The sequence below is a fragment of the Gopherus flavomarginatus genome, chromosome 3 (genome assembly GCF_025201925.1).
Source record: "Gopherus flavomarginatus isolate rGopFla2 chromosome 3, rGopFla2.mat.asm, whole genome shotgun sequence".
NCBI classification, from domain to species: Eukaryota; Metazoa; Chordata; order Testudines; family Testudinidae; genus Gopherus; species Gopherus flavomarginatus.
The window spans coordinates 287,241,914-287,256,220 of record NC_066619.1 but is presented as its reverse complement, the minus strand read 5'-3'; the positions used below and the strand labels follow the sequence as shown (position 1 = coordinate 287,256,220).

General features: G+C 44.9%; 1 protein-coding gene across 13 annotated transcripts in view; it reads left to right on the top strand.

Annotated features, from left to right (window-relative positions):
* Positions 1 to 14,307, top strand: part of DCTN1 (dynactin subunit 1) — a 134,683-nt gene that overhangs the window by 38,366 nt on the left and 82,010 nt on the right. For 12 of the 13 annotated variants that reach the window (XM_050944872.1, XM_050944876.1, XM_050944874.1 and 9 more), the window contains exon 2: positions 3,671 to 3,919. In XM_050944872.1, the coding sequence (XP_050800829.1) occupies positions 3,692 to 3,919 (228 nt within the window). In that variant the 5' untranslated portion in view covers positions 3,671 to 3,691. Of the gene's footprint in view, positions 1 to 3,670; positions 3,920 to 14,307 lie in introns of those variants that run through there. The other variant, XM_050944880.1, reaches the window with a different exon arrangement.

Here is a 14,307-nt window from a genome sequence, read left to right as displayed (position 1 = left end):
ACACAAAGCTGGGAGGTACTGCCAATACAGAGAAGGACCGGGATATCATACAGGAAGATCTGGATGACCTTGTAAACTGGAGTAATAGTAATAGGATGAAATTTAATAGTGAAAAGTGCAAGGTCAGGCATTTAAGGATTAATAACAAGAATTTTGGTTATAAATTGGGGACACATCAGTTGGAAGCAACAGAGGAGGAGAAGGACCTTGGAGTATTGGTTGATCACAGGATGACTATGAGCCACCAATGTGATATGGCCTTTAAAAAAGCTAATGCAGTTTTAGGATGCATCAGGCGAGGTATTTTCAGCGAAGATAAGGAGGTGTTAGTACCGTTCTATAAGGCACTGATGAGACCTCATCTGGAATACTGTGTGCAGTTCCAGTCTCCCATGTTTAAGGATGAATTCAAACTGGAACAGGTTCAGAGACGGGCTACTAGGATGATCCGAGGAATGGAAAACCTGCCTTATGAAAGGAGACTCAAAGAGCTTGGCTTGTTTAACCTAACCAAGAGAAGGTTGAGGGGGGATATGCTTGCTCTTTATAAATATATCAGAGGGATTAATATTAGGGAGGGAGAGGAATTATTTAAGCTTAGTAGCAATGTAGACACAAGAACAAATGGGTATAAACTGGACACTAGGAAGTTTACACTTGAAATTAGACGAAGGTTTCTAACCGTTAGAGGAGTGAAGTTCTGGAACAGCCTTCCAAGGGGAGTAGTGGGGGCAAAAGACGTATCTGGCTTTAAGACTAAGCTTGATAAGTTTATGGAAGGGATGGTATGATGGGATAGCTTAATTTTGGCAATTGATCTTTGATTATCAGCAGGTAAGTATGGCCAGTGGTCTGTGATGGGATGTTAGATGGGATGGGATCTGAGTTACTGCAGAGAATTCTTTCCTGAGTGCTGTCTGGTGAGTCTTGCCCACATGCTCAGGGTTTAGCTGATAACCATATTTGGAGTTGGGAAGGAATTTTCCTCTGGGGCAGATTGGCAAAGGCCCTGGAGGTTTTTCGCCTTCCTCTGCAGCGTGGGGTCTTCAAACCACAATTTGAAGACTTCAATAACTCAGACATAGGTTAGGGGTTTGTTATAGAAGTGGATGGGTAGGATTCTGTGGCCTGCTTTGTGCAGGAGGTCAGACTAGATGATCATATTTGTCCCTTCTGACCCTGAAGTCTATGAGTCTATGAAAGCTCAACTTGTAAGAGAACTTATGTCTCTCATGAGGCGGTCACATGAGCTGTGAGGTCTCCAACCTGGATAAATTAAGGTCATTTCAGGTCATCAATTCTATTTAACAGATTTTAGCCAAGAACACTCTTGAAGGCTCTGGCCCTGACAGCTTGGCCCGGGGTGAGCAAACTTTTTGGCCTTAGGGCCACATCGGGGAATAGAAATTGTATGGTGGGCCATGAATGCTCACAAAATTGGGGTGGAGATGAAGAAGGGGGTGAGGGCTCTGGGATGGGGCTGGAGATGAGGAGTTTGGAGTGTAGGAGGGTGCTCTGGGCTGGGAATTGAGGGATTTGGAGAGCGGGAGGGGAATCAGGGCTGGGGCAGGGGGTTGGGGCACTGGGAGAGGCTCAGAAATGCAGACTCAGAGTGGCGCTTACCTCAAGTGGCTCCCAGAAGCAGTGGCATGTCCCTTCTCCGGTTCCTACGCATGGCGTGGCCCCCGACCCTCGAAGCGAGACCATGCGGCTGCTTCCGGGAGCCTCGTGGTGTGGCCCCCGACCCGGCTGGAGCCCCGGAGCGGGGCAAACCCCGCTTGTGGGCTGGCTTAAAATGGCTCGCAGGCTGGATCTGGCTCGCAGGCCATAGTTTGCCCACCCCTGGCCTGGCCCATTGGCAAGATGAATGACTATGAATTGCGTTTAGGAATCTGTCTGTTTCATCAGATCAGGGCCTGGTATAATGTTTACAAATAGGCATGGTGGTTAATACTGTCTGTACAGCTTCGTGATCTGGAAGAAAACTCCGCTTGCTAGGCCAAGCTGGAGCCTAACCTGGGGTTTGCTGTTTCTGTAACAGAATGTCACATTGCTAGAATAACGAATGGAAGTATAAATATTGTGGTGTTTGCATAAGGAGCCCCCAAAACTCAGGCTAGCCATTGGTTGAGCTGCAAGTATATTTCTTTACAGTAGAAGATGGATGCAACTTCCTGTGGACTTATCTGGTTAAATAATATTTGCTTCTTCAGTCAAATAGAATAATACCTTGCAGGTTACCACAGCTACTGGAATACAGATGAGGCTGAGGCATTTTCTGTTTATGATCGGTTCCCTTTCTTCCCACGTCAGTTTCTTTCTTCTTTACGAACATTTTTCTTCAGAACTCCTGTATGCTAAGGATTACTTGAAGTGGTGTGTAAGCATTTATATTATGGAGTCTTTCTGATAGCAGTTAACTGTGTAAAGCTTTAGACTCCTTTTTGCCCTGGACACAGTATGAGTGCCTGGAGAGGCCAGTGAAATGTGACAGCAACATTATGGTCTAGGCATGTAGTATTAATAGAGATGGAACTGTTTTCAGTGGGTGACGTCTCGCCCAACAGTAGAGTGGAGGGGGCCCATAGCTGCTGGAGGCATGTGCTTCACAGTTACATTAACACGTGTAAGATTCTGAGTTTGTAAAACACTTCATTTATGGAATTGCTTACACTCATGGCCTTATTCTCTGCACCAGAAGTGAATCTTGGAATGCATTTCGTTGTACCTAGGCAGAAGATACAGGTTTGAGATGATAACTTAAAAATGCAGTTGTGCACATTAGACTTTAGCAAGCATGGATGGGTGATTAGGAGGATATACTGAGTGTCTTGAAAACATAATGAGAGTTTAATGTCTGTATTTTCTGATTAACTGCGTAATGCCTGATTTGGAGCTCTAGTAAAGCTGTGAATGGGTGCTCCTGGCCCAGAGGTTGTCTCCTAAATCCATGCAGATTGAGAACTAGCAGCCTAATATCAGACATGGACCAGCCATGTCTCTTTGAGGAGAGGTAGGAAAGCATGATGCTGTGGAAGAGGAGGGTTCACAAACCCAACAGCCCTGATTATAGGGGCCTCTAATGCTAGAGGCGAGGGATGCTGCAGGGAGATAAAGTCGTCTCTTCTGAGACAGTGATCCCGTGCTTCCCACACTGGAAGATGATCTGTGACCGTCTGTCACAGTGTCAGATGTATATGATGACTTGCTAAAGGGCTGCTGCTTCATATTGGTCTTTCCCAAAGCCACTGAATGGTTCTTCCCAAAATATATACTGTATATGTGCTTAGGGTGTGTATTAAAAACTAATAGGAGCAGTAATTAATATTTCTGGGGCTTTGCTGGTGTGCGTGGTTTTAATGCTTGTGGCAGCTCCAAGGTGAGAGGGCATCTATTATGTTTGCTTCTGAAAATAACGAATTGTAGCAATGACTCTCATGATGACTGGCCTACTTTGGTCAAAACCTTTTCCTCCACCTCATCTAACTCCAGGCAAAATCCTAAAATGGAAGACGCACGCTGTCCTCATGTAGGTCACATCAAACATGGTGGTTGTTTTCAGCTGAACTAAGAATGAGATTTCAGTCTCCTAAATAGTAAGAGAAATACAGTTGATAGTAACTTCAGATGTTCACTTGCTGACATTCTTATTCTCCTGCTGTTCCTCTAGGTGTCAAGTACTGGAACCAGGATGAGTGTGGAAGCTAGTGGCAAGCCCTTGAAAGTGGGCTCCAGAGTGGAAGTCATCGGAAAGGGATACCGTGGTACAGTGGCATATGTTGGAGCCACGTTGTTCGCCACGGGAAAGTGGGTTGGAGTCATCTTGGATGAAGCGAAGGGCAAGAACGATGGAACTGTGCAGGGCAGGAAGTATTTCACCTGTGAAGAGAACCATGGCATCTTTGTGCGACAGTCACAGGTATATTTTTCCTCTGGGCAGCGTGGTCTGGTCTGTGCCTGCCAGGCTGCTGCTACTGAGTCGTCAACCTAATGAGAGGGATTTTAAACTAGGTTCAAAGGGGATAGGTCACAAAAGCCCACAGCTCAGTATAGACTAGATAAGTGACCTGAACAGAGGGCTAGATGTTGTGGGGAACATGAAAGAATGCAATAGGGTCAAAGGAGAAATCAGAGGAAATCCATGGGGGAATTTGCTCAACATCCTAGATGTCTGTTCAAGGAATATGGGGAGTAAACAGGAAGAACTAGAAGTATTAGTCCACAAACTAATGTATGACTTGCCCCACCCAGTCTGTGATGGCAGTTAAGTCTTATGACTGAAATACTGGTATAGAGGGGTACAGCTTGTTCAGGTAGGGTAAAAAGGGAGCAGGTGTTGTACATCAAGAATATATACACTTGTTCTGAGATCCAGAAGGATGTGGCAGGCAGACCAGTTGAGAGTCTGTGGGTAAAGATAAAAGGGGTAAAAACTAGGGGTGATGTCATGGTAGGGATCTACTATCGACCACCAAGGCAGGAAAAGAAGATAAATGAGGCATTCCTAGAACAAATAACAGAAATATGCAAAAGACAAGACCTGATAGGAATGAGGGATTTTAACTACCCGTCATCTGTTGGAAAAGTAATATGGCAAAACACAACATATCCAATAAGTTCTTGAAATGCGTCTGGGACAACTTTTTGTTCCAGGCACTGGAGGATGTAACCAAGGGGACAGCCATTTTAGAATTGATTCTAACCTACAGGGAGGACTTGATAGCATATCTCCCACTGGAAAGCAGTTTTGGGTGAAAGTGATTCTAAAATGATAGATTTCATGTTTCATTGGAATGGAAGAAGTGAAAGCAGCAGAATAAGGACAGTGGACTTCAACAAAGCAGATTTTAACAAACTCGGAGAACTGGTAGCTAAGGTCCTGTGGGAAAAAAAGTCTAAGGGAAAAAGGAGTTCAGGAAACCTGGCAGTTTCTCAAGAAGACGTTATTAAAGACACAACTGCAATCTATTCTCCTGTGAAGGAAAGACAGGAAGAATAGTAAGAGGCCAATATGGCTCCATCAGGAGCTCTTTAATGACCTGACAATCAAAAAAGAATACTACTAAAAATGGAAACATGGGCTGATGGTTGATAGCAAGAATAGCACAAGGTTGTAACACACAAAATGAGATACTCCTAGCAAGGGACAAGAAATGCAGTAGGAAGAGGATCTTTAAATACAGTAGAAGTGAGAGACAGACAAAGGAAAGTGTATGTCCTCTACTTAACAGGGAAAATGAGCCAATAACTGATGACATCAAGAAAGCGGAAGGGTTTAATGCCTATTTTGTTTCAGTCTTCACCGGAAAGGTTAATGGTGACCAGAGACTCAGCACAAATAATATTCACAACCGTGGAGAAGAAATGCAAACCAAAAAAAGAAAAGAACATGTTAAAGAATATTTAGATAAGTTAGATGATTTCAAGTTGGGGAGGCCTGATGAAATTCGTCCTTGAGTACTAGCTGAAGCAATCTCAAAACCACTAGCAATTCTCTTTGGGAACTCTTGGAGGACAGGTAGGGCCCCAGAAAACTGGAGAAGGGCAGACATAGTACCTGCCTTTTAAAAGGAGGAACAAAGGACCTGAAGAATTATAGACAAGTCACCCTAACTTTGATACCTGGAAAGATACTGGAACAAAGATTAAACAATCTGTTTGTAAGTACCTAGAGGATAATAGGGAGATAAGGAATAGCCAGCATGGATTTGCCAAGAACAAATCCTGCCAAACCAACCTAATTTCCTTCTTTGACAGTGTTACTGGCCTAGTAGATTGGGGTGAGCGAAGCAATAGATGGTGATGTATCTTGATTTTAGTGAGGCTTCTGACACATTCTCATAAGCAAACTGGTCTAAGGTGGATGTCACGTTCTGGGGTGTGATATAGACCAGTGAGAGATTATCACTTGCCCTGTAACTGCCTTTAAAGTGCTTTGCTGCTATAGCTCCCTTGTACGCTGGCAGGGAGCAGCCAAACAAGCGTCCACTGTGCACTGAGTATCTGTGTGATAAACCACCCTGGGTCAGCAGCTCCGACTGGAGCAGCCTGCTTGTTACATCAGAGCCGCATTCTGGCCTCAGCCAGCTTTGGTTACACCTGGAAGATGCCCCAACGCCCCCTGTCATTTCCCCCAAACCGTGTGCTCTGCAATGTCCAGCCCTTTCCTGGCCCATTCCAAGCCATAAGGTTCATGTGCTCCTCTGAAGAGACAAAGTGCCCCGCTTTTCGCTTCAGCTGGAGTCAGGCTAGCACCTCAGTTCAGAGCAGCACTGGGTTGTTTAGATTACATTAAAACAAGTTTATTAACAAAAGAAGAGAGAATTGTGAGCGAGTTCAAGTGTAAAGGAGAGTGAGAAATGGCTACGAGCAAATAAAAGAGAGAAACTCTTTCTAGAGACTAAGACTTAACAATACTACAGTCTTGGTTCAAGGTCAGATTTTCACCACACTATCTTCCAGCAAGATGGCTGACCACCCCCTTGGCCAGGATGCCCCCTGAAGTCCAAAGTACTCCATTCCATTGTTGTCTTGGATGAAAGATAATTTGAGTGGGGTCTCTGCCCCTTGTATGGTCCAGTGAACCTTTGAAATAGATTTTTCTGATGGTTACCCCCCAAAGTAAAGTTCATTCAAGCTGTGAGAAAGATGACATGGAGTCTTGTGGTGAAGGAAGTTTCATGCTGGTTTCTTCCACTGCTGGTGTTTGCCAAAATGCAGATTGATCTGTTCCGCCAATCTCCTCGCACTGCTGTGATGCTGAGTAGTTATCTTCTTCCCTTGTTAGCTTGATGGTTCTGTTTACCTTCTATGTAAATGAATTCCCATTGTTTCTTAATGTACTTTGGAAGTACCTTCCAGGTGGCAGAGCCATATTCCTTTGGTTAGGGAGGAGTAACTTCAGCCCTGCGCGGCAGACACACTTTAAGGACATAATTCCCAACATATTTGTCATTTTGCATTTGTCCTCCATACATATACCCCACAATAATGTTAATGATCAGTATGTTGTTAGCTTTCTATTGATATCCTACATGACACCTTTTAGATGCAGGTTATGGTATTCGTGAGGTGGGGTTAGGCATCCAGAACTCTCTGCAGTGAGCCCTTTGCCCTCTTGCATTGGGAGGCTGCAAAGGTCACAGAAAGACCATACTCAGAGTAGTTATCAATGGTTCACTGTCAAACGGGGAGGTCTCATCTAGTGGGGTCCCGCAGGGATCAGGCTTGTGTCTGGTACTATTCAATGTTTTCATTAATGATTTGGATAATAGAGTGGAGAGTATGCTTATAAAATTTGCAGATGAGACCAAGCTGAGAGGTGTTGTGAGCTCTTTGTAGGAGAGGATTAGAGTTCAAAACAACCTTGTCAAAATGGAATATTGGTCTGAAATCAACAAGATGAAATTCAGTAAAAATAAGTGCAAAATACTGCCCTTAGGAAGAAAAAATCAAATGCACAGCTACAAAATGGGGAATAACATCTAGGTGATAATACTCTTGGGAGGGGTCTCGGGGTTGTAGTGGATCACAAACTGAATGAGTTGTCAGTATCCTGCGGTTGTGAAAAGGTTAAGATCAGTCTGGGATGTATTAAGAGCAGTATTGTATGTAAGACGAGGAGGTAATTATCCTGCTCTGTTCAGCACTGGTGAGGCCTCAACTGGAATACTGTGTCCAGTATTGGACGCCACACTTAAGGAAAGATGTGGACAAATTGGAGAGAGTCCAGAGGAAAGCAACAAAAATAAGAAAAGTTTAGAAAACCTGACCTATAAGGAAAGGTTAAAAAATCTAGGCATGTTGGGTCTTGAGAAAAGAAGACTAAAGGGGACCTGCTAACAGTCTTCAAATACGTTAAGGGCTGTTATAAAGAGGATGATGATCAGCTGTTCTCTATGTCCACTGGAGGCAGAACCAGAAGTAACGGGCTTAATCTGCAGCAAGGGAGATTTAAGTTAAATTTAGAAAAAAGTTCTAACTCTAAGGGTAGCTCTAGAACAGGCTTTCAAAGGACTTTGTGGAATCCTGGTCATTGGAGACAAACACCTGTCAGGGGTGGTCCAAGTTTACTTGGTCCTAGCTCAGGACAGTGGGCTGGACTTGATGGTTTCTCGAGGCCCCTTCCACCCTACATGTCTGTGGTTCTATGTATGCAGCTCCCTAATCAAAAAGGGGTCTTGGTTAAAGGTGACAAATTGAGACATTCCACACCCACTCCTGGGAGTGAATTTCCTTCACTCCAGGGAGAGTGGCAGTGCCACGACTCCTGTCCCTCAATCACTTAAGGAGTGAAGGCCGGGCAGCTCAAAATTCTGAGTCTTCTTCAGAAAGGTGGGCCTAGTTAGCTCTACCATTCGATGCATTTTTACTCTATCAGCAATCTTTCATCTGCGGATTACTGTAGGGATGTCTCAACGGGTTAAAGTTATGGGATCATGAAATGATGCTGAACTGCACCAAGAGTTCCATGTTCTTCATGAGGCAGAGAATGGCGTTACAACCACCGAATCCACAGTGTGGGGAGCTGCATTTCTCGCACTCCCAGGATTGTAGGTATGTCTACACTGCAATAAAGGATTGTGGTTCCGAGTCTCCGAGCCCAGGTCAATTGGCTCAGGCTGCAGGGGCTGAAGATAACAGTGTAGACGTTTGAGCTGGAGCCTGGGCTCTGAAACTCGACGAGGGGGTGGGTCTCGTAGCCCGGGATGTAGCTAGAGGCCAAATGTCTACACTGCTATTTTTAGTTCTGCCCGAGCCCCGTGAGCCTGAGTCAATTGACCTGGGCTCTGAAACTTGGTGCCACAGGTTTTTCTTTGCAGTGTGAGCATACCCTAAGTGCCTGTAGCAAGGAAAACTTGAGAGTGGAGGCTGGGCAGGTACCTTCAAGTGAAGCAGGAAATTACATCATTTTAAACTGAATGAGGAATTAACTCTGTGACAGGTTCTCCTGGGGTGCTGCCTGGAACTGGGGTGCCACTGAGCCCACCTGACCCAGCAGCCTGGGCTCCTTTTACATGGTACTGCTGTGACAGGCCCGCAAGCCCCCTCCAGCACACATACAGGTAGGGACACACCCAGCTTCACACAGATGCTGAGATCAGCTCTACATGGGAAGGCTCAGCTATGGCACCCCCCCCACCGGAGCTTAAACCCAAAATGATACCGTCTTGCGCTGCGCAGAGAACGGTACAGCGTAAACGCGTGAAATTCGCCCCCTCCTTCAATGTGGAGGAAGATATGCAACAGCTTTCTGCCCCCGGTTATGATTTCCACACACTGGTTTTAGACAAGAACAAGTTTATTAACTACGAAACATAGACGTTACGTGATTATAAGGGATAGCAAACAGACCAAAGCAGATTACCTAGCAAATAAACAAAAATGCAATCTAAGCTTAATATACTAAAGAGATTGGATATCAGTAGCAAATTCTCACCCTAAATGTCGTTTTAGACAGTTTGCAGAGATTCTTGAGAGGAAGCTGCACTTGCTTGCAGCTTAAAACTCCAGGTATTCCTTTCACAGGCTAGAAATCCCTCTAATCTGAATTCAGCCCTTCTCCCCTAGTCCAGTCTTTGTTCCTCAGGTGTTTCCAGCAGTTTCTTTGGCCGGGACTTATTGAAGAACCTAGATGATGTCACTCCCCTTCGTTAAATAGCTTTTGTATATGGCGGGTACCCTTTGTCTTCAACTTTACTTCCCACGCCTTTCTGGGGAAAAACCCTGGTATCCAAGATGGAGTCCAGTACCAGGTGACTTGGTCACATGTCCCTGTAGGGACACAGCAACCATGACTTGGAGGCTGTTTGCTGCATCCTCAGGAAGGCTCCCCAGTGGCAGATTAGCATCTTCTAAGACCTATTGTTTTCCCTAATGGCCCTTCCTAGCCAGCCATCTAAACTGATTACATTCTGTCTAGTGGGTGTTCCCCATATGTAAATGCATTTGTAACAGGTGCATAGACAATATTCCTAACTTCAGATACCGAAATGATACAGGCATACAAATAGGATAATCATATTCAATGAATGATAACCTTTTCAATGACATAGCACATGACCTCTCTTGCAGAAAATACATGATAGTTATGCCATAATCATATCACAATAATATCTCTATGAAGAATGTGGGGCGTAGTATCACTCTAAACATGTATGGATAGTAATTTGGATTTAACTTTTAATATTAAATTAGTATTAGTGTTATCATAGTGCCTGGGAGCCCGAGTCGTGGACCGAGACCCTGTTGTACTAGGCAATGTGCAAACACCGTTTTAATCCGTTCACCTTTAATGGTCCCTTTGTGCAGTTTTTCAATGGAATGGCCAGCCCACTGCATCCAAGCAGCGCAAAATCTCTTTAGTCCCACCGTGACAGAATGGTTGGGTTAGAGATGGCTAACCAATCCAGCAGTTGTTTGACTCCTTGCCTCCAAGTGTCCTCCAGGAAAAAATTAACAGTTGTTATTCCTCACTTTTAATTTGTGGCCCTGTGGTAGCTAAGGGGGTGTGCTGAGTGGCAGCTCATTTCTGTCCTCCATCCCCAGCCGTGTGAGTCTCAGCAGATGCCCCTGATTGGGCTGACCCACGTCCAAAATGTGATGGTATATTGTTGGTGGACTACATGGGAAGCCAAGCCGCAAGTAAATGGTCTGGAAGTAGGAGCCATCAGGTGGGTTCTGAAGTCCTTTCTTACGCTGATTAAAAGAGTTGTTGGTCCAGTACTGACAGACAACATCACAGCAATGTTCAGTATCATCAAGCAAGGAGATGGCCACTCTCAGCCATTTTGCTGGCCCTCTGAATTGGTACCTAGTCTGTCAGGTGTGTCCCTTAGCTCACTCAGCTGGGAAAGCTTATGCTCAAATACATTTGTTAGTCTCTAAGGTGCCACAAGTACTCTTGTTCTTTCGGCTGGGAAAGAAAATGTGCTAGCTTACAAGAAAAGTTTCAGGGTACAGGACCAGGATGAGTGATTGCTTAAGCAGATGTTAGTAGAGGTATTCAAGAAATGTAACAGTCCATTGGTAGATCCTTTCACATCAACCAGCCATGCAAAGTGTGTTGAATCCAGAGCAGAAATGGATGCTTACTCAGTACCAGTGCAACGAAGGAAAAAGAGCTTGGTGTCATCGTGGATAGTTCTTTGAAGATGTCCACGTAGTGTGCATAGGTGGTCAAAAAAGCAAACAGGATGTTAGAAATCATTAAAAAGGGGATAGAGAATAAGAAGGAGAATATATTATTGCCCTTGTATAAATCCATGGTGCACCCACATCTTGAATGTTGTGTAAAGATGTGGTCTCATCTCAAAAAAGTTATACTGGCACTAGAAAAGGTTCAGAGAAGGGGAGAGGGATAGCTCAATGGCTTCAGTATTGGCCTGCTAAACCCAGGGTTGTGTGTTCAGTTCTTGAGGAGGGTGTCACTTAGGGATCTGGGGCAAAAATTGGTCCTGCTAGTGAAGGCAGGGGGCTGGACTTGATGACCATGCAAGGTCCCTTCCAGTTCTAGGAGATTGGTATACCTCCAATTATTAAAAAAAGAAGGGCAACTAAAATGATCAGGACGTTGGAACAGGTCCCCTATGAGGAGAGATTAGAGGCTAGGACTCTTCAGCTTGGAAAAGAGGAGACTAAGGGGGGATAGGATAGAGGTATATAAAATCATGAGTGGTGTAGAGAAAGTAAATATGGAAACAAGTAAATAACTTTTCCTTAATACAAGAACTAGGGGCCACCAAATGAAATTAATGGGCAGCAGGTTTAAAACAAATAAAACGAAATTCTTCTTCACACAGCGCACAGTCAAGTTGTGGAACTCCTTGCCTGAGGAGGTTGTGAAGGCTGGGACTATAACAGGGTTTAAAAGAGAAGTAGATAAATTCATGGAGGTTAAGTCCATTAATGGGTATTAGCTAGGCTGGGTAAAGAATGGTGTCTGTAGCCTCTGTCTGTCAGAGGGTGGAGATGGATGGCAGGAGAGAGATCACTTGATCATTACCTCTTAGGTTCACTCCCTCTGGGACAACTGGCATTGGCCACTGTTGGTTGACAGGATACTGGGCTGGATGGACCTTTGGTCTGGCCCAGTACGGCCGTTCTTATGTTCTTATTCCTGTTAGACTGGAGCAAAGGGCTAAGTTATGCCAAACTGTCGGTTAGAAGAGATGCAGACAAGGCTCAGGTCAGACTGATGGCCCTGTCTTGCGCAGTCAGTATTGATACACTCTTCCCTGGGACTTTGCACGGGAGTCTATGTATCATTTACAAGTGTCACCAATTCTCCTGAGTCAGAAGTCCTCTCATCCTTCATCCCGCTCCGCAGTTGTTCCATCTAATGATTTGGATCCCAGAGACCATTACTGGCCTGGCCTGGCCTGGCCTGGCGTGTTTTGTGAGAGTTCAACAAATTCTGCTATGTTCCAGGGATGTGTCTCTTAAAATGTTCTTCCTGGAAGTGGAAGGGACTTATTCTGAGCAGCAGATAGCTATCTGTAGCTGTGTTTTTGCCTGTCTTTCCTCTTGGATTATTTGGGCATGTCTTTCCTACCTGCCGATATGGCTGGTAGTGATCGATTTCTCAGGGATCAATATAACGTCTAGATGAGACGCGATATATCGATCCCTGAATGAACTCCTGTCGATTCCGGAACAGCACCAATGTGAACGGCGGTAGCGGAGTCGACAGGGGGAGCCACGGACGTCGATCCCGTGCTGTGAGTATGGTAGGTAACTTGATCTAAGATACTTCGACTTCAGCTACGCTATTCACATAGCTGAAGTTGCGTATCTTAGATCGATTCCCCCCCTCCCCCCCGTGTAGACCAGCCCTTTGTTGTACACTCTTTCAGTCTCTCCTCCTCTTCTGGCAAGGTGCACCAGCTGTCCTTTTTAAAGAAGTTACTCTTCAGTACCTGCAGTGCATCGCTTCTGCCCAGGCACACCTGTGTGCTATACAGGGAAGAGACACATCCCGCTACTGTGCAGAGGCAGCACACTTGTGTTACAGAGGCTGGCGAGTAATCTCTCTTTTCCCAGATTTAAAACTTGGCTTGAAATCATGAGGCAGGTTTGACTTTGCCTGGGAGCACCGTTGCCTCTACAAGCGGAACTCTGAAGCGGCCGCAAGGACTTGGATCCTTTTAGAGGGGCAAATCCAGCATGGCAGCTGTGAGCTGGGGAGGGTGGACTCCAAATCCATGAGAGTTTTAACATGTCTGCTCTGTATGATAGGAGCATGCTGCTTAATAATTTCTTGGCCTGTTCTTAGAACCTTACCCTGTAAGAGTGTTCACTTCTCTTTTTATCAAGCTCCTTTCTGTGGAGCACAGCTCCCCTTCGCTGACTGGCTCCAGCCTGAAAGCTCAGAAAGAAAGCAGAGAAGGAGAATCAAGCTGTAATAATGAATAGAAACAGCTTTGGAGAGAGAGGTGCCCACTGCTGTTCAGTCCTTTCCTCATCCAGCAGTTAGATGGTTAAGAACATTGATAGTTTTGTGTTTGTCTTGCTTTTGGGGAGTGGGGGGGCAGGGGTTGGCACAAACTGGGGCTATCTGAGAGTCTGGGTGGCTGAACATCTTGTCCCTTGTTTTCTGTAATGAAATTTTTTCTGATGCTGCTAGGGAGCAGCGCTCGGTTGCTATAGCGATGTTGTCAGCTGGAGTGGGAGGTTGTTGCAAGTTAGGTCTCTTGTCGTGTAAAGAGAAGATGCAAGCACATTGTGGGGTTAGGAGTGTTGCTATGCTGTGTATGCTGCTTTCTCTGTTACTTGTTCTGTGCACTGGTTAGAATGCGTAAGCAAGGGATCACACCTATCATTAGGATTCCAGTTTTCAGTTGAAACCAAAAGCAACCACTAAAACACCAATGTTAATTTTTGAAGAATCAGTTTAAAAAAAAAAATCAAAACGCGACAGGGTTCTTTTAGAGGCACTTGCAACAGAATTCATGTCCTTCTCATGTTCTCGGCTATAAACAAAACTGTTGTTTCACCCCTATGCTTCGTCTCTAGGTCACCCTCAAAAGCCACTGCCACATCGCTACTGTGTGGTTACGTGCAATGTGGGACCGTGGGATGTTAACAATAAACGAGGCTCTCCTGAGCAGCATTCTAACTTTGTGATTTATTTTTTTGCTAATAAAACAGATTTTTAATCAAATTGATGCAACCAAAGTCCTGTTAAACCGATAAAAACTATTTCTTGGAACATACAAGGCCCAAATAAACTTTCCCCGCTCTCCCCTCCAAAAAACAAACCACCCAAACCCTACCCCCTTGCAAATGAGTGCAAATAGAAACTGCATC